Below are 26,636 nucleotides of genomic sequence, written 5' to 3' on the forward strand. Positions count from 1 at the left end.
ACTCGTCGTTACCCAATTTCGCTAGAGCTGTGCGCGCTATTCGTTCCCTATCAGGTGCATACAATTAGCCGGACATCACTTGTCCGGCACGTTAAAACTTTTATCTCGCGCTTAATTAATTTATTTTCTTCCAGTCGTCACGGCGGCGTCAGACCGGAGTGAAGTAGATAATCGATATCGTATGCAAGATGTTTCGCGTAGAGCGAAAACGCAAGCTTACTATATCTATGTGTAAGATAGAATGTCCGCCCGTGTGTCCCCAATTAACTCCTAAACTCTTTGACCGATTTGGACCGAACAGTTACTCTCTAGGACCTCGCGGAGAATACATATGGGCTACCGTGAAACCTGGACGCCCTCTCCCCGTGGTTTCGTTCCCTCGACACTCCCGGGCGACGCCGGACAGTTCAAACTGGCGAAGCTAATACAAACTTGTACAACTGATAAAAGTACTGTATAACTTAATGAGAAATGTCTATTGTATTCTGCCCCCTTCGGAGATTCAGATAGGGGCTTGTGATACATTTCAATTTATAAATGTAGGGCAGATTTTTGGGAAATTTTTGTCGACATTACACAGAAGAAAGAAGAAGTGTCAGATCGACTCGTGCACGGGGAGAATTTTCTCTGAAAATTTATCCTGAAGATCGTGTGGTCGTGAGACAACGTGGTATTTTGAACAATTTTACAAGAGCGTTTAGAAATTGTACCATACATTTTAGTTCAGTAAAATATACAGAGTGAGGCAATAACTTTGTCCACCTCGAATATCTCCGCTATTTTCAGAGATGTGAAAAGATTGTAATTACGAAAGTTGTGCTACATCAAGGGAGCCATAACAGGTTAGTGATATTCTTTCAAAAAGTGGAGGCGCTTCGGAGATTTCAAGGTCACCTCTATGTTTTTCAAACAGAATCCCCCATTGTTTATTATACTATCTTATTCTACTAGATAGTATGGACAACTTTTGTCTGAAACACTTTCCGATTTGCCTAGTACTTTTTTGAGATATTCAAGAGGAAATCGAGAACCTGTTCGATATTTAGCTTATGATATCTCGATGACTGTTTGTCGGAGGGAAAAGTAGTGCAGGACGTTTTTTTACTTGATTTGGTCTCAGGAATACGCTGTTGCAATAGTGCTCCGATTATTGAAAATTTTTGTGTACGTTACAATATACAAAAATCTTCACTCCTTTGGAGCGAGATTTCACTCTACTTGGGCTGAATCTACTTGACAATTTTCTCGGCTGAATTATATAAAAGTGCGCTTCGTTGAAAAAAACAGTTCCTCTTCAACGCAATATTATTCCATCTCAAGGATCTCGCGTTGAAACCGAGCGTATTTTCGAAAGAATTTTTCCGCGCGTAAACTTAAAAAAAAGAGTCCCGAAAGTGGCAAATTAAAGGGAAACGAAGCTCGCTTAATGCCAGTTAAAGGGGGCGGAAAGCGCCACAGAGTTGCAGACGCACAACAGGGCGGGACGCATAAACGTTAATATGCAATATACGCGTGCATCACAAGGTACAACTTACCGTTTTAAGCGCGTGTATAGGCATATGACCGCTTCCGGTGGGCAATAAGAGGCTCGTCGACCGTTTCCCCGCCTCTCTCGCGACACACTTCTATCGCGGCCTTCTCTCGCAATCCCTCACGCTCTCTCGCTCTCTCTATCTCTCTCTCTTAGCGAATCCCGGTGTCCTGCGTGACGTCCAGCGTGTCTCGCTTCCTCCGTCGCTCTCACGTGGCTCACGACATGCGTCACTGCCAGTCAGGGGCTAATACGATCCTCGATCTGCGCGCGAGCCAATCACACAACCGCCCGTCGGCTCTCCTTTCAGCAGCCACGACATGTTTTATCGCTCCTTCGGCGATCAGTCCCGTTTCCCCCGGTCCCCCCCCCCTCCTGCCCAACCCCCGATCACCCGCGACCTGTCCCACCGGAGGGGGATCGGCGCCTGATCTGCGAGCCCCGCTCGATCAGCTCGATCCGCGCATCGGTGATTTAGATAACCCGTGTGTCACCTGTCCGCCAGTGTCAGCGCGCGCGGCACAGGGTAGGAGCGGGGGGCAGCAGGGACAGAAGCAGCAGCAGCGGCAGCCGCCCGTAGGACACTGAATATGGACCAGTCGATTCGTCGTCTCGCCCGCAAATGGACACCCACTCCCGCAGAAACGCGTTTCACTCTCGGTTTGCGCGCCGCACTCTCCTCCCCGTTCACTTTCGCCCGCGGCGGCGAGCTCCTACGAGAACATATCGACGACGACGACGAGTCAGCGAGGTGTGTGCCGTTTGATCGAGCGCTCGCGCCGCGCGACAAATGGGATTCCCTCTCGCGGCCCGCCGTCAACGGCCGAGGTACGTCGCGGCCTCCCCCGCCTTCCTTTAGCCGACGAACGTTAAAATCCAGCCGCGCGCCCGATTTTTCAGCCTCGATCCCGGAAACGGCTCGCCGATTATCATTTCACAACGCTCCAGATTCCGGAGAGAGAAAGAGAGAGAGTGAGAGACCCGAGATCGGACACACTGTTCGAGTCCTAAGGCGCGGTAGCCGCCACTTGGAAACTTTTAATGTCCGAGTGCCGCGGCATTCCGGGACGCCGGCGGTCGAGCTTTCGACTTGGCGGAATTGCGCTCCCCTCTCGCTTTCTCTCTTCGCGGCAACAATTAGCAGCCGGCGCGGTTATTAGATTTCGGATCGGACGCTCGGGACTCGAGTTTATTCGTTCCTCAAACGTACGTACCTCGCGACGTCCGAGTTTCCGTCTCGAAATCGCCGACGCGCGCCGCGCGAAATTACATCTCGCGCGAGTAACCTGAAAACGTTGGCGCGCTTCAAACTCCCGGCTCGGGGCTCTCAGGCCCGACAGACGGGCTCCGGCTTGTTTCGCGCGCGACGACACGCCGATCCGCGACGCCCCACGGTCAATTTTTCAAACTGACAGCCAATTCCGCGGGAATCGTCGCCGATCTTTCTCCGGCCTTTCGAAAAGTCGCGGAACCCCCCACCGGACAAAAAGAACCGAGCGGCGTACCTCGAGAGCGCGATTTCCCACGAAGATGCACGCACATCGATCGTCGTGCGCTACCGAGCCGTCCTCTCGCTCGCCCGAGGAGCCCAGGAACGCGACGACGCGGCGAGTCGACGGGATCTCACGCCGCGGGTCGGCGGGAACTCGCGCCTGAAATTCGAACGCCGTCGTGGCACGAGCGGCCGATGCGATGCGAGACGCGCGACGCTACGCGCGGGGCGACCATATCGGTTACGGCGCGGTGGCCGCGCCGCGGAATCCGCGATAATTCACCTAACCTCACTCCGCGACAGCGCCAAGCCTACTGAGGAGACTAGAACGCAGTACGCTCCGTGGCGGCGACGGCGGCGGCGGCCAATGAGCCAGCCTGCCGCCCGCCGCGGGAGTGGGGGAGAAGCGCGCCATCCGATGACGTCACGCGGCGCGCGCGCGCCTCGCGCCCTACCTTGCCGACCGCGCCGCCCGCCGCCGCGCGCGCGGCGCGACGGCATATTCGATTGTCGCGTAATATCGGGGGAGATGATTTTTCAAATGCAGAGCCCGCTTCAGCCGGACGCGGATGACGTCGGTTTCTTTTTCCAGAGTGCGCGCCGTCGCCGATTATATTTCGCTCGCGCCGTAAATCACGAGATTACAGCCGCGTGAATTATTTACGTATTGTGTGTTCGCGCCAGCCCCTTTTTAACGAGGCGGGGGGGGAGGAGGGGAGGGGGTAATATGTATAACCAAAATATTTCTACGTGCATTATGTATGCGCGTTAAACTTGTCAAAGTGAATAAATGAATCGGGACCGATGGAAGTGTAAATCAGTTGAGAATTATGTCAATTACTGATATCGCAGTGCTGGTTGCTCGCAGCCCGGTAATGTGCGAATAGGGAACCAAGATACGACGGCCATGACAGCTTTTTCAAATGCAATACGGCGCGCGGTTTGCCGCATTTGGAACAAGTGCGCAAAAGTTAACGCGATATTGTTGGGCTACGAAGAACCAGAATTGTTGCGCATTCTATAAAGATTTAATATACGTACATGTATATGCGTATTCATATATTTTATAAATTCTCCTTTCTAAAAAAGCGATGTCACCAGCGCGAATGTCGTTAATATCGAACAGTTGAGGCCTCTTTTCCGCGATGTCGATTGGTTTTCTCGAAGCGCGGTGTGCTTCACTTCTCTTTTAGATTCATAGTGAATGAAGATTTGCAATTTAGAAATATACATTTGTATGCATCAACTATTGAAGTAAAATCTCAAATCTCAGTAATTAGAATTTAAGTAACAATGATTTTCGTTTCGAAACATTTTCTCGATTGAACAGAATTAATCGTTAATTTAATCAATACCAATAAGTCCGCGGAATAATAGCAAAACGTAGCAACAGTCACGGAACAACGTAATGTACAATAAAATATTAAGTACGGAATTTTCCATTGCGTAGGCAGGCCAACGAATTCTCAACGTTTTCTTGTTGTTTTTCACTCGGCGCGGTATCGTACGACGACGTTTTTTTTGTTGTTTTTCACTCGGCACTGTATCGTACGACGTTACGCGGGCCAATGTTTTCCTGAAGGTCGCCGCGCAATCACTCGCTCGCCGAACGTCGAGCCGGCAAGCAGTGGCGAGAGTCGCTCCGTGCGTGTTATTACTTTTGCGTTATCGGTTTCCAAGACTCGATCGCGATGAATGCAGGGATAAAACATTATTGATTTGCACACCTTTATCAGTAACAAGTAACGTTCCTTGATTAATCGTTAAGTTTTTACAACTTGCAAAGAGAAACGAATTGTATATTGAGGCGACGGTTCTTTATCAACGTGTACGTAGATATTTCACGAGATTAACTCATCTAAAATATGAATGTAAACCGTGGTACTTTGTCGCGGTTACATCTCGTTTACGCACCGCGCTTTTAATTATCTGTCGATTTCGTGTAATCTGTTCCATTTTCGGGAAAAAAGAGAAATTTGTACGACTTCGCTCTGTCGTTCTTCGCAACTCGAACGGGAAGTAAAGAAAGTCGCTTATTGCACGTCGTTACATTATTTCTTTGCCGCAGATTATGCTTCCGATGCTCGCGTTGCGTTTTATATCGCCAATTCGAAAGTGATTTATATCCATTGTCCTATTCTTCCGAATAAAAAATGCAAGTTGTTAGTTCGAGTAATTTGTATGACAGAAAGTCTTGGAAACCGATAACGCAGAAGTTAATAATATTTCGTGTGTTCGCGGTATTTCACATCGCGTACGGGAGTGCCGGAAATTCCGCGCGATCGATGATTTTCGCGAGTGAGTGTTGTATAAGTGCAACAAGGAAATCTGAGAGGAGGAGGAGGCCGAGGAGGCATCGGGCAACGGCGGGGAAATCGTAAGGTAAGTGTCTTACATTTTTATGTTATTTAATTGTTACCTGTGCAAAATAAAGCATCTGTTCTGTGTTTTTATTTTATTTATTCAAATGATTCGAACGAGGAGTCGAATAAGTGTTAGAGACAAAACCAATGTATAAAATTTTGTGAATTTATATTTAAAAGGAAGACTTTTTCAGTATTTTAAAATTCAGTATTTTTAAAAATATAAAATATGAAGCATATTTAGTACAATAATTTCGATTTGACACAATTAGTCTATACTAATCATATACATATTTGTATTTTTACAGTTTAACATGCATGATGTACAACTCTGCGGTTGCGAACCGTATCAGTGAGTGATAAATTACTTTTTATTTTAAATTGACGTTGCGCATACAATTACTTCATTGCATGTATAGATATTCTTAAAAATATACAATGCTCAACTACAAACTGCGCGCGCGAAGCGCGCGTTTGGTCATCTCTAGTTACTGTAAACTGAATGTTTGCGATCGATCGGCACGAATGGTCAATTAATTAAAAGACTCGTGATATTAAAATTAATGAGTAACAAGGAAAAGTGGGCTTTGAGAGTCACACGTCGCGTCTGTTGTGCGCGAGTTAATTATTGTTTAACGTTTAATTAATAATTTAATGCAGCTCGGTGAATAAGCGAATGTGGCATTTACGTTGCATAGATTTAGAGGCTACCCTGCATCTATCGTAAGGTATTAATCGTAAGCGATCGTAATCGTGAGAAAGAAAGAGCCTGTCGTAAACATTGTCCGTATACGTAATTCGTAATGTGTCATAAACCGCGCTGACAATTTCATACCATCGGTGTTTTCATCGTTTACGACAGTCGTAAAGGACTTGTGATAGGTTTTACACTGTAGAGTAGCTTTGCTAACATAGATGTAACATGTGGCCACCCAAACAACGCATATGTTTAAAAGGCATCTTTAAAACGTCTTTAAGTCATCTTTTAGATATGCACATCTAAAAGACTTTTAAATACTTTTATGTTACTATGTGACTGCAGTCACATACATAACACTATAGTGGATATAACGCTGCTACAAACTTGGTTTACTGGGAAATTATAATATAAATCGTTTCGGCTCCACTTTGAGTCATCTTAGCCACGTGGAGATAAATAAATGAAATAATAAGTTTACATTTGCCGACGAGCGTAAGGCAAGTATTTTGAAAATTAAATGTACGAAGACAATGTAACTTCAGGAGGAAAAATTCTGATATTCACAGTCCGCAAGATATTCCGACTAGAAATAAAAATCGGACTCGAAGAAAAGTGGAATGCACTCACCAAGCCAAATTCGGAAAATGTGAGACTGTAGCTTTGGAAAAGACATCGGAAACTGATTGATTGATTGTTTATCAACTCCGGTTGTTGTCGCAGGAATTTTCGTCAATTCTGTCAGGTGCATTCATGCGTCGCTTAAAAATGTATAAAAGTAACTAATATATAGAGAGGAATAAAATATATTATCTGTCATAATATCTTAGAAATTTGATGAAAATATGAGACAGCAAAATTACAATCTTCTCGTCGTCTTTCAATTTTAACGTCCTGATTAATAAGTTTTTAAATGTTTTACAAAAATACACACTGAAATTACTTAGACAACAAGACGTTTGATACGAGATGAGACAATCACGTAGGTGGGGCAATCGTTAGTTAAAACGTAATTTACATACTATTCTATAAAACGCATGCAACGTACGAAACGCGCGATTATCACGCCAGACATATTATATGGATCTCATTCGATTGATCCATAGGCAACAATTCGTTGCACGATACTACGTACTAGTTGTCGATTCAGGTACGATGCGGTTAGAATGTAATGTACTCGCTGTTTCTGCAACCACGCCGTACTTACGTGCATACAGCCTCGTCGATTATTCCTCAATCGATTAACAAAGATAGGAAATTTCTCGCCTCTACAATTCTGCGCATTATTTGGCATTCAGCGTCGTTTACGAGAGCCGGGAAATTTTTCGCCTAATAGCTTTATGAATAAATCTATAAATAATTTATAGAAACCAAATGCAAATTAAAACGACTTGCGTATCACGAAGAGTAGCGATTGAATTAAAACGAACTCGTTACCAATAATTTATTAACATTAAGTTAAAATATAATTTATTACACAGTTAGATTAAAACACGCGATAAAACCATTCCTAATTTAGTTCTTATAATCCTCTTCTAGCAGAGAATCAGTAACTTATAATTATTTTAATTAGTACTAATTAGTATATTAATGTGTATTAATGAGAATATAATGTATACATATAAGTAATGTATGTATAATATCTATTATAATTTATCTAGTATTATATCTAATATTAAATATGTCGTACTACATCTAGTATTTTTGTGCGCAACTTGTTAAAACAAAACTTGTTAAAAACAAAAGAATCTAATTGTATATAAAAGTTTTTTTCAAATAACAACATAGTTATTGAAACATTATTAAAAATATGTAATGTTTAAACGCTAACAGTTCAGGTTCAGATTACGACATGCAATTAAAATATAATTAAAATAGTCAAAGCACGTAAAGAAACACATTAATTTTTTACATAGACGTAACAAGAACAGACTGTGCATTCCCCACTTCTCCCGTGCGTTGAGAAAATGTACGAATTAAAAACACGATCCACAATAGCCGTAAGTTGTCAGTTGCGATAGCCAGTGAGCTTTACATATGAAACTCGACGATCATTCGCTGCCGCAAGTCACAACTGGCAATTTGCAACTGTTGTAGACCGAACTTTAGAAAAGGACAGCTGCTTTCGCCTAATCTTTGTCTAATGAATAATAGATAGATTATAGAAAGAGAAAGATGAAGATTAACGTGTCTCTTTCTATAGTGTACATCTCTTCAGCCGAACGCGCAGTCTATTGTCGTTATGTCTATGACTTTTTAAATACATTTTGTTTGTAATTTATGCGAGACACCAACACCACCTCTTTAAAACAAACTTGGAACATTGAATTCCCTGTCATGCGCGTCATATTTTGGTGAAAGTTACCAAAGTGAGAAGTCATTTTTTGCAACTTTTACTCTACGATGGGATACGCAACTTCAATCCCTGAAATTTAACTTATTAACGTTATAATGTATTACATTTTTAATATCATGTTATTTACAATGGCACTTACAAATAAATGTTTTAATTACTTTCATATCTTACTTCTTTCCGCTTAGCTTTTCATATCTTACATGCAAACATGTGAATCTACAATGGATTTTTCAACCTAAAAATGTCTAGCTCAAAATTTTTCCGATTTTTCTGTACGTCTCTCTGAAAATAATGACTGGAAGATAATAATGTTCTTGATTTGGAGAATGATTGTTATTTCAAAATACACGATTTGCAAGATTTCCGAGGCAAAGCGTAATAAAAAAAAATGCACCTGGCAATCGTTCCAGCACCAGCGCAATTTTTCCGCTTAACAAATCATAATTTAATTCGATATTCCTGTGCCGTATGGTCTTCCAGATTTATCGGGGCCGAATGACGATGCATTAGCGATAGAAGAGTACGGAAACGAGATGAGGGTAACGAAACGAGGGTGGAAAATCGAGAGGAAACGCTGACTAACCCTCCGTCTTTAAGTCCTCCTTCTACGCTCCTTTTCCTTCTCTCATCTCCCTCGCGCCCCTCCCTCATTTCCTTCTCCAACGAGGCCCCTCAAGACGCGATAACGAATCAATTGAGATCTGAATCGAGCCCAAATTCAGATAAGTAGAACCCAGACGCCAACTAAATAGGTAAGAAACTGCGATGGGGATAACGAGAATTCAAGAACTGTTAATATCACTCATTAAGTCTCTCCACTTATGATTACTATTACTGCAGTTTTGTGTATTGAGAAAGGCTCAACGAAAAAGTACTTCAGGTACAATCTTTGGAGAAGCAAAAATTGAAATTGAAATGTTACTTTACGCTATCAATTTCTCGAGCTTTAGTAAAGGGGACTTTCTGAGACTTGGTTTAAATAAAAAGAAAAAAAAAGCTGAAACGAACCCAACGATCTGAGAGATCCCCTGTAACGAGGCGAACGGTCCTGATCATCTCGAACGAATTAATTTGTCGTTAATTGCAACATATCCCTGAGACGCAACACGATTTTGGACACGAATTCTTGAAGAATTGGTTGTCTCGCTTTTCCCACGTCCATCACCTCCTCGTGGTTCGCCTCACAGTGATCTCCGTAATCAGTGACGCACTGATTGGTGATTAAACTGAACGTGAATACGGTGAGATCGCAATGCCGTGCGGTGATCACCTCGTGAACCGTGGACATTCCTTAAAATTGTGATATCACGTGTGTTATTATATGTACATAAAAATATACACAGAAAGAAAGGATATCCTTCTTTTGAAAATATGTTTAGCTTCAATGTGAAAATCTTGAAATGAGATTATATTGCGTTAAAGGGAGGAAAATTTACTCAAATGAAGCAATTTTCTATAATCCGATCAAGAAAACTATATGCTTATTATTTGAGAATAATTTTCTTGAACGAAAAGGAAACAATATTGGATAGAAAATAACATATTTTCAAATCGAAGATTACGACGATTAAAACGAATTTATTGCCAAAATAATTATGTGTTCTTAAAGTGACACTTATAGTATTTAAATAAGACTGTTATATTTTTTGGAATGTAAGATTATTAAATGTTTCTAAGAAGATTATAGATTGTTGAGTACATACAAAACAATGACGCGTTAATTTGAGTATATAAGAGTCGATCTGACACTTTTTTTCTGTGTAGAAGAAACGTACCACGTGTATAATATAGAAATACAATTTAACAATCGAAAATACAAATAAGTTTGCAACGTGAGGAAAGTGAAATTGAAATATAAAGACGGCGGAAGAGAAAGAATTAACGTTTCTAATACGTCTATTCCGTCCCATTAGAGACGTTAGTCGTGTAATTACACGTTAATGTCTCTAATAGGACAGAATGCGACCATTTATCACTGACAGAATTAATAGTACTCGCTATCTTCCCTAGTAAAAATTATTAGATGGATTATTTCTTTAATTATTAATACTTTTATCCACCTATTTTGAAGCAAAATGTATTTTAAAGTAAAGATACAACCGTTCATAACAGTTTTATAATAAGACTGAATTTATCATTACATAGTAAAGGTCATTCTGTTTGTGTGTGTGTGGGTGTGTGTGTCTCATTCATTCCATAAATTTAATTGCCCCACACGACGTTATGCAGATAAGGGGACGAGTATTTGCAAAACATGTTAAATCCATCGTAAGCTTCTTTGCAACACAAAAACTTAATTGCTTATCTATGAATCAGCACACATGTGATATTATACTCGGATATCACCGTGTCAGCACTGAATGTCTGTAACACGTAGAAGAGATTTTAAATGTTTTCAAAATATCAAAATGTTTCGATAAACTTATTTGTCGTGTAATGTGCACAAAAGTGTATGCCAATATTTTCTTTCACAACTGTCAAATAATTTGGAAACGAAATAATTGAAAGTCTGGAGCTTCTGAGCCACAATGAGCATTATATGAGTGACGCGTTTAATACAATTGACCGATTTAATATTGAAAAATAACTGCGGCGTACCAACTGCATCGACGCCGACCATTCGTAACATCTTCAATTCTGCCACCGTCTCGAAATTGGGTCCACCCAAACACGTGTAAACTCCCTTGTGTACGATATCGCCAATACCCATCTCTTCAGCTACCTGTCTACCGATCTCCATCAACGTGGCATTGTAAGCCTTGTTCATGGGCGGGAATCGAGGGCCAAATCTAAAAACCAACGTAACAAACGTGCTAAGAACAAAAGAAAATCGCAATAATAAATAATAATTGGATAACAAAATCCCGAACTTTGTATCCCGCGTAAATATTTCGAATTTTTATTTAATTTAATTTCCTGCCGTTCTTGTGAAAGAAGGAACAATACATTTCTTCGATTCATTCTAAATTAAAACGCTGACAAGCGTTTAATGAAAAAATCTGTAGAAATTCACGTTATTAATAAATTCATAACGCTTTCGTTATAATTTCCACGGGCAAAACTATTTGTACCGATAGATACTTGTCAGCTCTGTAAAGTTTTTCTACGCTCTATTTTATTTCCCTTCATCTACCTCGTCTCTACCACTTTCTCGTCCGACTCTGTTCGTCAACTTTTCTACTTTCTACATTTTTTTCATCAATGTCTCCTTCAAATCTCGTAACAATTTCCGCTTTCGTCACGGCCGATTATAAAGGCATCACCTTTCCTAAGTTTTCTTGCACAATCTCGTATAACTTTGCTATACTTGTGTCGCATATATTGGTAAGGAAATTGGCGAAGAGCGCGTATCCCACCTGTCGTCATTTGGTCCTTGAAGCGGGTTGTTGCCGGCAAAACCCATCATATTCACATGATCCTTCACTATCATGATATCGCCTACTTTGTAAGTGGGATTTAGACCGCCGGCCGCGTTCGTAGCGATTAGATGCGTCACCCCTACCAGCTTCATCACCCTCACCGGCATGGCACACTGCGAGCAATCGTTGTTACGTGCCTCGATACCTTACGTTTGTTTTACTCAGAGATTGTAATTACTGCGGCCAATCATACCTTCCAGAGTGGATAGCCTTCGTAATAATGAAACCTGCCCTGCATGCACATGACTGGTACGCCTTGAAGATAACCGAAGACCATCTGGCCGGTATGGCCTTTTACCGTAGATACCGGAAAATGTGGGATTTCTTCGTAGGGGAAGCATTGCTTGTCCACGAGGGATTCCGCGATCGAACCTGGACACAACTCGTTTTGCTCAAATGATCCTGTTTAGGAATAAACAAAGCTGTGATAGGACAAACCGTCACCGCTGATCCCGCAGGGCCGTTTAGAATTGTTCAAAGCAACGTACGCGCACTCGCATAAACTGTCGTTAAACCCGATAATCTTCAATGAACACATTTCTGAGTAATTTACTGGGTAGATTTGAACACTAAGCGAGCGAAACAATCTTGCAGAAATTATTCGTACTTTTTTCAAAGTACCCAGAGAATAGAACAACAGCGATAAGTAACATTATTAAATATTCTATTCTTGAAGATCTTGTAATACGCCTCGTCGATTAATTTTTCCTTTCCTAAAGCCATAATCGATTCCAAAAAAAAGTAAATTAATTTGTTCCCCTGACAACTTTGGAATGATTTATATTATAATAACTTTATTTTAATCTGCGCGCGCAACACTCTTGCATAGTCAAACGTGGCAATTCATGCTTTAATGTGTTTGCTTTCTTAACATAATTAAAGTTAATACGTAACAATGTAAACATCAGAATCCGATAGCTGTGTTTAATGCCGAGCGACACATAAGCGTGAAATCAAGGCGTGAGATACATACAAGCGTGGAGTCGTGACCAAGCAGACGTTACTAATTTTTGTTGTAAAAATTTATATTATACAAATAATAGAATAGAAATGTCATGGACTATATTTTAAAATCAGTTCACGACTTTGTATCACGACAAACTTATCTTTACAGCCACAAAATCCGCAGGGCTGATGACGAAACGTGGACAAGTTAGCTTCAGAATCACCGTATACATTAAAACAAATAACACGCAGGAATTTAAAATATTGCGTTACTATCTTGTTGTTTTTATAAAAATTCTTTAATTGTGTCAAATATATTTTTTTTACCAAAATTATTTTATCCAGAATAAAGACGATAGAGTATTTTGACATCTTACGCCGCCAAGTAAAACATATCAGTTAAACTCGATTAAATAAACGAACACACAAGATCCATGAACTCTCAAAGATGTTAATCGACAAAGAACGTCGTTACACATTGAATGCGCAATTATTGGTTTTGGATTAGTAATGGATTAGTGGTGTCGATTTACATGTTCAATGAATAAGATTGTATCATTTTAGAATCCAATTGTGAACGAATCTTGTACGTAAAGCACATATAAAGCTTAAGAAAAAAATACTACTAACCCATTCCCGAACCGCATATAATCCCTATCTTCGGCCTAGTCTTGATGCGATCCAGCAAGTATTGCGCTGATTCCTGAAACGTTTCGAAGGTGTACCTGAAATATAACGTGCGTTTTGTATATTTATTGTAACAAATATAAACGCACATTATGAAGTCTTCAAAATCGTGTGTTTATGTTAAATACCACTTCTATACAATCTCTTCTATTATAGCAACTCGATAAAGATGTTTCATTAAAAAATATACATAAGTATATATAATTAAAAATAAAATACAATTATATGTTCTTTCCCCTCTTATATAATCTCTATGTATATACAGGAAAAGTAATAAGAAAAATAATTGAGAGAATAATTGCCACGTTGTTCTTTTTATAAAAAATGAAATTTAAGGAAACGAAAAGAAATTTTGGCTATGAATAAAAAATAACATAAAAATAGTATATAAAATATAATTATATGCGGTTATATATAGAATATTGTATAAATTGATTGCAATTATACTTCTTGTAAAAAACAATGCAAAAGTTATTTTTCTAATAATTTTTTACTATAAAAAATATAAGTTAAAGAAAACGCGTACAAACATCTCTTGCGTATTGTATATATTTGTGCATTTTGTGCATGAAGCCATTTTTATCGACAACTTATTTTTACTTCTTCGCGATCGGCAAAATTGCAAATGTAAATGCTTGTAATGTCGAGACAACTCGTAGTCCCGCTAACTTTCCAATATTTAGCGTTTTCCTTCAACTTTTGATCTTTGATCTTATGTAAATCAACCACCCGTACGGGCGAGCTGCGCTGCAGGCAAGAGGGTTGCGAAGCAACCTCTCTCAGACCCGCGATCGAACATGGCGCCAGCCGCCTTCTCTCTGCGCCGATATCACAGAGACATATTAAAGCGTACTCAACAGATTGGTACTGATTAAGCGGACGTCGTACCCATTGCTTTAGCTTACACGATCGTGCAGCTATATTAAACGTCCCATCATAATTGCATGTAATTGCGTACCTAGGCTTTGCGGTAATGACAACTATGGAGACCAGCCACCGCCGTGATATAATTCGTGCGATACAAGTTGTTTCAAAAGTTGGATACATCGCAAGTACGACGACTTGATGCGAGTTTAATGTTTTATCGTAATTACTACAGTGGGGGACAACAATGCACATGGTGTGTGTGTGTCCCTTTCTCTTGGTTCACACGCTTGATTTATCCACCCCCTCCCCCCATTTTCGGTCCTACGCAACAGAATTTTCGAATATCTTCAAAATCGTATTAAAGTTGTGTTAATACAAATACATTGGTAAATAGAGACATGCCTTTTTCAGGCTGAATCTCTGTAGCTTGATAAGTTTTACGTTCATTTACATACATTCATTTCTTGCCACTAGCAAAGTGGACGTCGAATTATTTGTTGCTTGTAAAATGTGGTCTTGTTGGAAAAGAAATATATTAATACGTTACATTACATGTTTCTAATCCAACATTTGCTCGAAAAGGTTCGTTTCCATTGAATTACGCACGATTCACACCAATACGTATTTCATTAACATCAATTTTTCCTCAAGTCCACCGAAATAAGTCGTTTATAAATAATACACACTTCGGAAATTAATTAGAATCGAAAATCTTTCTACGGAAATATCGTTACCACGATATTCAGTTACAAACGATTAAATATATGTTCGTATTGAATAAAATTGATGCACTCAAGGCCGTAATTACGCATACACGTTTGCGCATATTATTACATTCACTCTATTAATTTTCATAGATTAACCGATATCGATTCTAATCGCACGGCTGATCTTGTTTTTCAGCTTATTACGTAAATAACGGTACGTAACAATTGTTATTTTAAATTAAAATGAGATTTGCATTCTTAATTTATGCACTAATGTATCTTAATTACTTCCTTGTAAAAAAAGTTTCGAACAGAAACCTGATTTCACTTCCGGGTACAATTCCACGTGTGACACATAAAATATGCAACGGAGGGATTCGTAGATAAAGATAAACGGGTGCGTCGTGTTTCTCCGCAGTTTCTTTTTTTCAATTCGATCAACACAAAATTTATTTTTGAAGTTTAAATGAAAGACTTCATTGTTATTAATCGCCGGTGATTGCTAAACTGTCAAAGTTGCTAAAAGGTAATGAAATACCTCAACATACGGTTCTTTAAAATAGAAGTGACTATTCTATTTTTCAATAGCACCGAAATCTAAGTTACTGATCTGTTTCATACGCTATTCCACAATTTTCAAAGTTTCGAGTCTTGAATCTGGAGATCTTTGTGTCGACGAGTTAACTTCCAGAATCGTTCTTGGAAATTAAAATCTTTCTATTCTAAAATTCATAAATCTTTCGCCATTTGATCACTTGAACAATTAATGTTTCGATTCTGTATGTTGAATCCTAAAAATTTTACGCCATAATGTTTCACATTTTGTGAAATTACGAACATCAAAGTGGCCAAATGGCCGCAAGTTCGAATTACTACACTCGGGTTGTTATGTGCGCGCCCGTTCACTTCAATTCACGGAAATTTTGCGTGTGCATTTGCGCGCGTGTGCGCGCATACACGATAGATGAGTTCTGCGTAAATCCGGCATACACGGTGTAACTAAAGTACCGAAAGAGAAAAAAAAAGGCAAAATTATATGTTTGCCACGAATGTGTACAAGTATGGTACTTTGTTTGTTTTCCTCCACTCGACTCAACGTTGAAAAAAAAACCTCGATTAAAAGGCGTCTACCTTTTTGCGCATATCTTTCAAGCAAGAAAATGTAATCAATTTCACGTTTTTTGTTGCCACTGATGATATATCATTTATTAACACTCCATTATCGATACGTTTGCGTCGAATATTAATGGCTCACTTAGAATCTACCTCTTTAATCTATTCTATGTATGCAAACGCATATTACATAATAGGAACGAAACTATTAAGAATGTAAAAATGTGACTTGCAGCGGGCGTTTTTTTCTTATCTGACCGTGGTAGCGAGTGGCTGTCGACGTATCGCCGTCAGCAGACAAAAACTGACTAATTAACCGCACTAATGTGTCATGTTCGCGATCGGAAAAGCAATTGTCCAAGGTAAATGCATCGATTTACCCGCAACTAATTCTCTCCTTGAACAAGGAAAAATTCGTTACGGACAAGTCGATTTTCTCGAGTCGATTATGCGAGTACGTGCGAGCTTCATGACGAATTGAAGGCAACTTTTTTTTATTTCGCCGATACACACCTTTCAAACACTTTTCTTGGGCACTGGAATATCTGCTCCCTACAATTCGATCGGTGGATCATCACCGATAACGGTGAACATTCGCTGATTCGCAGTTATAATGCACCGATTGACTTTTAGAGAGTACTTCGTCGCAGCTTTGGAGATTTCTAGCATCGATCGCGACGGAATAAAGTACGCGACTCATATAATTTTCAACAATTCCGTACCCGCGGTCTTTTTCATTTCACAACAACGAGGCAACGATTTCACGTTTTCTTCGCTTACGTTGACGTTCTATCACTCGTTCACGGAACCCCGAAGCGGCTCACAACTTTTTCCCGAGCACCACGTATATTCGCAAATGCGTTTCGCATACGCGTATGTATTCCGATGCATGATTTGTAATACCCCTGAAGCCTATGTTACGCATTTAGCTTAAATCCGCTACTATTTGAGCTTGCCGGTAGTTTAGCAGGTAACCGCATCGTTTTGTACCAGTTTCAGAGCGAAATTACATCGAATTATAGTGAGCGCGCGAGCGCGCCTGGAATACTTCGTTCATTCGATTTGCGCCATATTTGTGAGAAGTAGAATTAACTCAACTAATTTCGCAATATTGGTAATCGTCAGTAGCCGGCGATAGCAAATACCGTTTGCACGCACATTTCAGACTCTTTTATATTTTATCTCGCAATTGCCGTTGACGGTGTACTTGAAACAATTTTTTTACTTTAAGTAAACTCAAAAAAGTAATTCAACTCTCTGGCTGATTTTAGAGGTCGATTTCGGTAAAACGTTTCAATTCACAAATTGCCTACAGAGACATTCACGACTAAATGTTACTAATGTTGAAAAGATACGTGTGCAAGATTTCCAATAAAGCTTTTAAAAATAAAATATCCCTTGCTATTTTTTTTATTATAAATACTTTTCTTAAGGCCTCTTGCATTTTAGATCTTTGATGTCGAAGACATTGGAAACTCCATGAAAAACAACTTAATGGGGCAATGCCGAGGATCTTATCTTCGCCAGTGAGCGGTTGAAATAAAAACGTAATGGGGGAAAAATTACTCGACGTAGCTGGCAATGCTTTATCAAAGGCATTGCACAACGTTCCGAAATTCAATGGGACTTACGTGTTTCGCGCATGCTTCGCATTTGTTTGCAGCACGTCGTTATTGGTCAGCTGTTTGGCAACCAGGACGCTGTCGTGGCCATTGAGGGTTTCCGGGAACGGCATCTTTCGGCAGCGAATGGATCGGGCGCACTTAAAGTCGAACAATAACGATTGATAAGAGCAACGAAACGATAGCCGGGCGCAACTAATCTCGATCGAACCGCGTATGTATCGTGCGCTCGCGACAAAGTGGCCGGCGTGACTTTCATGAGCCTATTTTATAGAGGATGTTGAAACGCGAGTTGGAAAAAAAACGTGAGCGCGAATGGGCCCGCCAATGGTCTTGGACACGCATAAGCGCGCCGGCCAATCGGCGAGCGCGTGGAATTACGGCACACGGGGTGCTTGCGCTGCACGGGGGCGCGGAGTGGGGGGAGGAGACGCACACGATGATAACCCGTTACAGAGCAAGTGGTCCAATTATTGTTATTTGTTTCGACAACGACGTTGACGTCGGCGAAGCGCGAAATCTAGCGCGACGCAACGTCGGAATAATATTTCAGTTGACGAACAAACTGATTAAGTTTATCTCGATGAGTATAGAGACGCGCGCTCGGGGCATTATTAAAAATATCGCGCGTCGGGAGAATGAAAATACATTTAAAGACAAGCAGAACGGGGATCTGTATTAAAATGCCCATCTATTTAAGCACATCGATCTGCCGCAGCTTTAGAATCCAAATATAATAGTGGGTGTCAGGCTTGATTGCGGATTCAAATTTATTTTCGGAATCTCCGACATTAAAGATGATGATTGATTCATGCTCCTTTCGACCGAATGAGAATACGGAATTAATAGCTGTGTTTTGATTCACAAGCAAATACAGAATTCGCGTGAATACTTTTTCATTTCAAATACACAATGTTCAATTAACTTCTAAACCGACATCATTTTCATCGTTTCGTTTCTTCGTTCGGTTTCTACACTGATAAAAAAATATTAATTAAAAAAAATTACTTTACTCAAGAAAATTATTTGTTAGGCGGCTCCTAATAGCTTATTAACTTAAATTTAAAAAATGACAAACAAATTAAAACATGCATTGCTTTAATTTAAGTATTTATGAAATATCAAAGAATAGATCGTTTTAAATTTAACAAATTTTATTTTAGTTCTGTAAAATGTTTACAAAGATGTAATTTTCACAGCGAAGAAAATTGGATTTCTTATTTAACAAAAACAATTATTTCATTTAATAAATAGTATTCTATATCTCATGCAATCTTTATTTGAATGTAGAAAATATAACGATTTATATTAATTTACTTAATACAATACACAGATTTACTTGAAATTTGATACTTTTCTTTAAAGAGAATGAATGTTTACTTCAGTATAAAAAAATAATTTTAAGTAAATCTATTTACTTAGTTAAAAAAATGTTTTTTGTCAGTGTGTCTCGCGACAGATTTTATGAAAATTCTTTGCCAAAGGTGACCCAAGACAGATGGAATAGAAAGTGTAAAACATGTCTCTCCCGTCTCGTGCTAATTTTCTTTCGATTGACTCTCGCCGGAGGATATCGAGCGTCAATAGGCGCGCACAAATAAAATACGTGACACACATGACGTATGTGACATTCTCATGAGATACTGTTAAATAGCGGCTGTGTTTTCGAATAAGGAACGTTGATACACGACGACGCATACGCGCGAGAATACATCTGTCTATTCATGTTAGATTAAATCAATGTAATTTCAATTCTACGCTGTCCAATATTATTAATTAGCACTCTATCGAGTTTCCATTTATTATATTTGAAGAAAAGATCCGGTGTTCTTTTCTCCACAGCGCTGCAAACTCACTGCGAGCAGTCCCAAATGTTTTCAATTAAAATTTTCCCGAATTTTTCGACAGAACAGTTTTGAGATTTTTTTCGTTGGATATTAATTATTAACAAAATGTACTAACCAATTAAAAAATCATTGAAAATTGTTGAAATGTCGGCACGATGTTTCTTATTTAATTGAATTTTTGAAATTGTTTTCCAAACAAATCGCTACTGCCCTTAGCGTAATCGATATTGAAAAGCCGTCTCACTCGACCGAAGGTACCAAAATGAATAATTTCCATTATTACATTGTTATTATTCAGATCCTAGAATCGTCTCTCTGGATAAGTCGGTCCTGATGAGGTGAGAACGAAAACTCAGCATATAATTGGAGCATAAAATCGAACATTAAGTACAGCTGTATCACACAGATAAGATAAGAAATCTCATGACGAAGTAAGTGTAAAATTAGGATAATATCCACAATAATATCTCTTACGTCATTCTTTCTCGGATTATTTTAAATGCCAGATGTATACACATACACTGCATTTTGTATAATATATTGTAGATAATATATTGTAGATAAATTAAACCATAAATATAAGAGAAAGAGAGAGAAAGAAAGACAGTTATTTCAAATTTAATCGAGACTCCAAAGATAGTATTAATCAACAAGTAAAAATTGAAAATGCACTTGAAAAATTACAGATAATTATTTTTATTTTTGGTCCTCTTCGAGTGACTCTTACTCATTAAGAAGGTGGTTTTTTCCAATATTAATTGATAAGATATTAAGTATAAAAAGTTAAACCATTATATGATAAATGATGATGATTTAGAAAGTTATTTAAGAGAAGAAATTAAATGCTGTTACAGTATCTAAGATCCATTGAAGAAGGAGACGCAGAAAAGATGTATTTCAAGTTTGTTTAAAAACTGTTGCAGCAAGAAATTGTTTCTGAACGTACTACGTATTAAGATATCATCTAAAATTATCGAAACCCTAGTAACAATAATATTCAAATAATGTATATTTCTACAGGATATACTAAAGGACGCTCTAATATATTGTACACTGAAAAAAATTTCTGGTTGAATATGGACGAATCAGATAATTCCTTTAGAATTTACCAGAATTCCTGTAATCCTACAGAAATTCTGGTAAATCCTAAAGGGATTCTGGTAAATCCTAAAGGGATTCTGGTAAATCTTAAAGGAATTATCTGATTCGTCCATATTCAACCAGAAATTTTTTTCAGTGTAGGCATCCCTTTAATATCTTATACTTTGCGACACAAATATTTTCAAAATCTACTAGTTGATAGAGGACGCATTTTCGTTCTCGAGGTGCATTAAAAAGATATTCTAATTCTCTTTGAAAATAAAAATAAAATTATATACAAACAAAAGCTAACGGTCCCGCTCTGCATGCATATTTACACTCAACAGTCATTCGAGAGAGTTACATACGTGTTTCCAACTTCTATCTCTTCATTCCTAAAAATAATAATCTATAATAGTCTAATCTGTAATATGATATTACGATGCCCCACATATTTAATATAAAATTGTACTTTTTAATTTTATTAATAAATCCACTTTATAAAACAGAAACAAAAAGTCAATAAAACACGTTCAGACAAAGTACGATCTGAAATTCAGATTTGAAGCAAAGATTTGATAACAAATTATATTTCTGATATCGTTAACGAGTTTATCTTATAATTACTTCTTACAAAAAAATGTAAAGTTTTACGAAAAATAATCTTTGGACAAAACGATAAAGTGTTAATCATCGATAAAAGATTTATAACAGTAGAATATAGAGTTATCTATAATAAATATCTTGAGTTATCGGGTGGGTCATTTTCTCTACATAACTTTCTTACATATCTGCTTGTTAAAGACTGCAGTATTTTCCGGTGAATTTAAATAATCCGAGTAGCAAATTCACAGTTTAAAATATCTAAATTTCAAGTCTATATTAAAGATATTTGTACAACTCAAATCTGACTTATTGTTAGTTAAATTAATAAAGTGTTAAATTGAGGTGGCTTTAATAAAAGAAAAAATTATTTATATTTGCAACTACTATTGCTTTTATCAAAATTTTCTATCACATCTAAGCTGTTTAAGAGACTTACAAGACTTACAAAATTGTTTAAAAGAATCTTTAGAATAATGCGTAAAAATAAGGAAAATATATAAATGGGATTTGCGTTTCAAACAATTTGTTGCTCGAATAATGAAAATCAATCCTTATTTGGATTTCAGCTTCGGTTTCTTCAGTAAACTTAATCGAATCATGTTGAGTTATTGTTGCATTGTAGAATGTTTCATTGCTCGACATTTTATAAACGAATAAAATGACTTAAAACGTTCTTGAAAATAAGCTGTCTGATTAAACTTATCTGTTAACTTTATTAGAAGAAAACGCTTGAGCAAAGCACGTTTATTCAGCCGTTATCGTTAAATAGAGTCGCGTGCATACGTGCCAGCGTCCGCGTACTCACAGTGAAAGATCACTGAATGGCATTGATCCTTCTACTGTAAAATCCGCTACACTGCATCTCACTAAAAATTAATCGAGTCGAGTCGAATCAGATCAGCTGTGCATTTGGCGATTGCAAAGTCAATTAGCTTCAGTTTCAGCAGTGCCGTATTTACACGGTTGCGCTCCTAAATTTCTTACAGCTCGCGATAAGTTACTGGAGGTCAGCAGATAAGGCGGAACCCCAACGAATCTGCGTGGATCACTCGCACTCGGGTCGGGATTGATGGTCTTGCTTTCGTGTTTCGTAATGACGTCTGTATTGCGTTTATCCGCTGACAGCGACAATAATCAATCTGAATTGACTTTTTAATTCTAAAACGACAAGTTTTGAAAACTTATAATACCGCGTACTTCTCTAAGTAGCCAATAATGTTATGCAGCGTGCGTAGTATTCGGCAGGCTCGAGGAATATTCTAGCCGATTATTATCAATATGTAGTAGTTACTGAATAATGTGCATGCAATCGTGCAACATCAATCAGTTATTGACCCTTAAACTACAATTGGTTGGTAGGCCAAGTCGATGAGTTATCGGTTGATTAAATAAAGACTGTCAAATGCACCGGATGTTTCGTAAGTGGAATTTTCTAGCAATACATTGGTCTAGCAACATATCGCTTATCGGAGATTTCGATTTGTTTTTGGCCGACTTCTGGTAACTATCACAGGACAAACAGATTCGTGTGTCTCTAAACGTTTCTCCGTGTGAGTACGCACGTTTAGTTTTGCAAAAGAGAAAAAAAATTCGAAAACTTATCACTCTCACTCTTTTAGATTTGATTAAATAAAGCATTCGACTAATACGCAATACGAGATTAAACAACGACAACAAAACAACAGTACCGCACGTTCGTGGCGCGAACAATATACGTGAAATGATATTAACTGTAGGAGTTAACTTAACACAACTTGCTGAACTGAATAAAGATGACGTTAACTTAGCACAGGAGCACTATTTAAACGTGCTGCACATTATGCAACAAGTAGGAACATTCGCGGCAGCCTATTTACCCTCGGGCTAACCAGATGCAGATAACATAGCAGCCAGACATTAGATATATATCTAATTGTCTCGTGTGACTAACTTTTCCACTTTTCATATTATTCCACGCGCGTGTTATCGTTGAAATGCCCCTAACAGTTTAATTCGTTCAAGCAACCTAATCCTAAGACACTAAGGAATTGCTTTTAGCCTTTTTATCTCACGATTGGTTTTTTATACAAAACACATTTGCGCAATTACAAATAAACGCTATTTTACAATTGCAAAACGGCTGTATTTTTCCGCTTTACTATGTGAACATCCCTTTTCTATACTCGATAAACATTTTTTTCGTATAAGAATGCATACACAAACATGTGCAATATAAAATATGTCTATACATATACAGGGTGTCCTGAAATTCGCGAATCAAAATACTATAGCAAAAATGTCGTCGAAAAAAATTAATTAAAAAGTTATTTGCCATTTTTCGTTCCGAGCAGTAGTTTTTTTTTAGTTTCCGTTCAACCGTAATGTATGATTGGCCTGTTTTGAACCTTTTTATCTAAAAAACTACTGCTCGGAACGAAAAATGGCAAATAACTTTTTAATTTATTTTTTCGACGACATTCTTGTTATGGTATTTTGATTCGCGAATTTCAGGACACCCTGTATATTCGGTTTCCCTTACGTTAAGTCTATTTGTATGTACAGAGAAAAATAAGGAGAAGAACAATTAAAAAATTACTAAAAGAATTATTTTTACCTTGTAGTTTTTTTTAATAAAAAGTTAAAAGGAAATGAGAAAAAGTTGCCCATTATACGTAAATGTAATAATTTTACACAAAATATGTTTACGTCGCCTATGCACGAGAAAAGTGACACAGATAAAAAGTAGCAATTTTACAGGAGGTCGATTTTGAAACTTTTAATTTGCCCAGATGCATATTAACGATTTTGTGCATCTAAATAATAAATGCTGAAATTGTAATTCTTTATAAATCATGAGCATTGATAATTTGTGCTTCACCATTTCGCCCGACAAGTGAAATTCACTCATTTCTAATCCCCGCCCCCATATATGCTCTCTGATAGCATTTTTATGATTACACTATGACGCATACGCTATGATACAAGTACATACGTTTTCAAGTTGATATACTGCAAAAACCCATACTTCTGACTTAAATTGTATTTTTCTTGAGCTAAGATATTGCACATGTAGAATATAATATACAATAATCAAATCACAATTTTATTTCTCTTAGAAACAACAAAAGTTATTTTTCTACTTCTCCATTTTTCTTCCCATTATTTATAATCGAAGATTATGTAAGACTGGAGAAAAAAAACATATTACATTTAAACATATTTTATATGTATATATAATTGTTATGTTATATACAGAGGAAAGTCCTTTATTATGATATTCTCATATGAGATAGCAGGTTTTCAACACCCAAATTCAATCACAAATCTTTTTTTGCAACGATTACATAATAAAACACTGAACTTTCCACTAAACAGATTTCGCTCCAAGGGCAGTAAATTCCTAATGGAATCAACTGATGATGCCTATTAATTTAACAGAACCCCCGCTACCCCATATTAGGATCCTATCTCATAATAGGGGACTTTCTCTAATTATATTTTTATACACTTTTTATGTAAAAAATTTTTACCGGATGTAACACTTCAAAAGTTAATACTGATCTCCTAAAGTTGTGATATCTTTAAATAAAAGTAATTTCACGTATTTTATTATCTTACAACGTGTGATAACACCTGTAATGTTGACTTAATCAACAGATCGAATGCAATATATCTCAGCTTGGATAATTATATAATTTGATTATCGAGTTACGGGAAATATTATTAAGTGCAATGATATGAAAATGTGAGTTGACATTTAAAAATAATCTCGATGATAGATATCAGGTACGCGCGATTATGAAAGGACTTATTTAGCTTGTAACACAAGTGCGCTCGAATCTGAATGAATGCAAACATTGTGCACTTTTTATTTACGTTAAAAATAAAATTATTCTGCTTAAACATTTCACTTATCGCACGAATCACTTATTAAAAGTAAAATTGGATTTAATTGCACGAGAAGTCTTTTGCATCTCCTCAGCACAATGAGTACAGAAAGAATTTCATTTTTTTTAGTGTAAAAAAGAAAGCTACAGAAAATACATGAAACGCATCTATAGTAATAAAATTTTCTACCATATACATAAATCAACTATAATCTCAATTTAACTTGTCTTTACCCAATTCTAAAAATTAGTGAACGATAAAACAAGATTAAACCGAAAGTAAATAATATGCATTGATAGAAATGGGCATAAGACACACTGGTTTCTTACAAACGTATATGAAAGAGCTCGATGTTTCTCGAATGTCGCTAGGAAACCAATTCGCAGTAATATGTTTATTTAGGTCACGATTGCACAGGAAAAGTATAGTAAAGATAGATAAATGATGATCGTGCATTTTCTGTATTTAGCTTAACAAAGATTTAAAAGTTATTAATACAATGCCCTTATAGTTAACTCCGACAAATTAAAATCACTTATCTTTCAATTAACTATCAATTACAAATTTTCCATGGGAAATTTCTGTTTATCGTAAGCCATGAAATAGGACAAATTTTTGTTGTTATCAAGTGAGCTAGTGAGCTCACGAATATTCAATGGATAAAATCAAAATTACAAATAGTATCACCTGTCGATATAAATATACCAGTTTCTGATATTAATTTACCAACTATTGATATTTCATAAATTTCATAATGTACGCGTAATATTTCATAATTTTTAACGATATATTTAAATATTCCTCTTATTTCACAATATTATTATACATTAAATTTTACATCTAAGAATTATAATTCAATCTGTACAAATTTTTAAAACTAGCAAAGTTTTGTCCTAAGTTTAAAAAATTGTACATTTTCATGAAGTACTACTTGTAATAATTCCTTGGCTTGAGAACATTGTAATTTGTTATATTAATCCGTAGATATTTTAACCAAAACTTTATGTTTCAACGAAGATATAAAAATTTCTACAAATTTCTATGTGAAGTCAATTTTTTGTAGTTATTGATAGAAATTTTTTCCGATAGGGATTGCTGCAACGCTGCTCCAATCTTGCAGCAACGGTCAAATGTCCGCCCTCAGAAATATTACAATGTAATATTACAGCAACATAGTAATATAATATATATGTATAATATATGCAATAATACGTTGTGTATATTCATATTAATGTATAAAGAAAAAAATTTTGAACAAATTGCGGACTTTAAAAAGATCGTACCTAGGAGCTAACACTATTTTCGTGGCATGTTTGAAGAACTGTAATATATACATACATATATTGTGTAGTAGAGAAAAAGACATTTGGTGCTGTACATAAGACATGTCTTTAACAATTTTTATTTCTTGTGTTTGTAGTCGACTAGTGATATTAC

General features: G+C 37.5%; 1 protein-coding gene across 4 annotated transcripts; it reads right to left on the bottom strand.

The window, feature by feature from the left end:
- Nucleotides 1-6,873: 6,873 nt before the first annotated feature.
- On the bottom strand, nucleotides 6,874-22,981 carry LOC105561732 (purine nucleoside phosphorylase-like). 4 transcript variants are annotated; one of them, XR_001008923.1, is made up of 7 exons: nucleotides 17,809-18,072; nucleotides 13,434-13,528; nucleotides 12,052-12,260; nucleotides 11,796-11,971; nucleotides 11,038-11,228; nucleotides 9,448-9,729; nucleotides 6,874-9,199 (listed from the first exon to the last, which is right to left on the bottom strand). XR_001008923.1 is itself a non-coding variant. In XM_012011971.1 (7 exons), exons 2-7 carry the CDS (start codon nucleotides 17,910-17,912, stop codon nucleotides 9,506-9,508), a joined length of 999 nt encoding a protein of 332 aa, XP_011867361.1. In that variant the 5' UTR covers nucleotides 17,913-17,939; nucleotides 22,530-22,981; the 3' UTR covers nucleotides 6,874-9,505. The 4 variants fall into 4 exon arrangements, 3 of the variants coding, with proteins under 3 accessions (XP_011867361.1, XP_011867362.1, XP_011867360.1); XM_012011971.1 differs by adding an exon at nucleotides 22,530-22,981 and having other exon boundaries at nucleotides 6,874-9,729; nucleotides 17,809-17,939; XM_012011972.1 differs by having other exon boundaries at nucleotides 6,874-9,729; nucleotides 12,052-12,230.
- Between the last annotated feature and the right edge of the window lie 3,655 nt (nucleotides 22,982-26,636).

The sequence above is a fragment of the Vollenhovia emeryi genome, unplaced genomic scaffold, assembly GCF_000949405.1.
Source record: "Vollenhovia emeryi isolate VEMERY1.0 unplaced genomic scaffold, V.emery_V1.0 DF939202.1, whole genome shotgun sequence".
NCBI lineage: Eukaryota > Metazoa > Arthropoda > Insecta > Hymenoptera > Formicidae > Vollenhovia > Vollenhovia emeryi.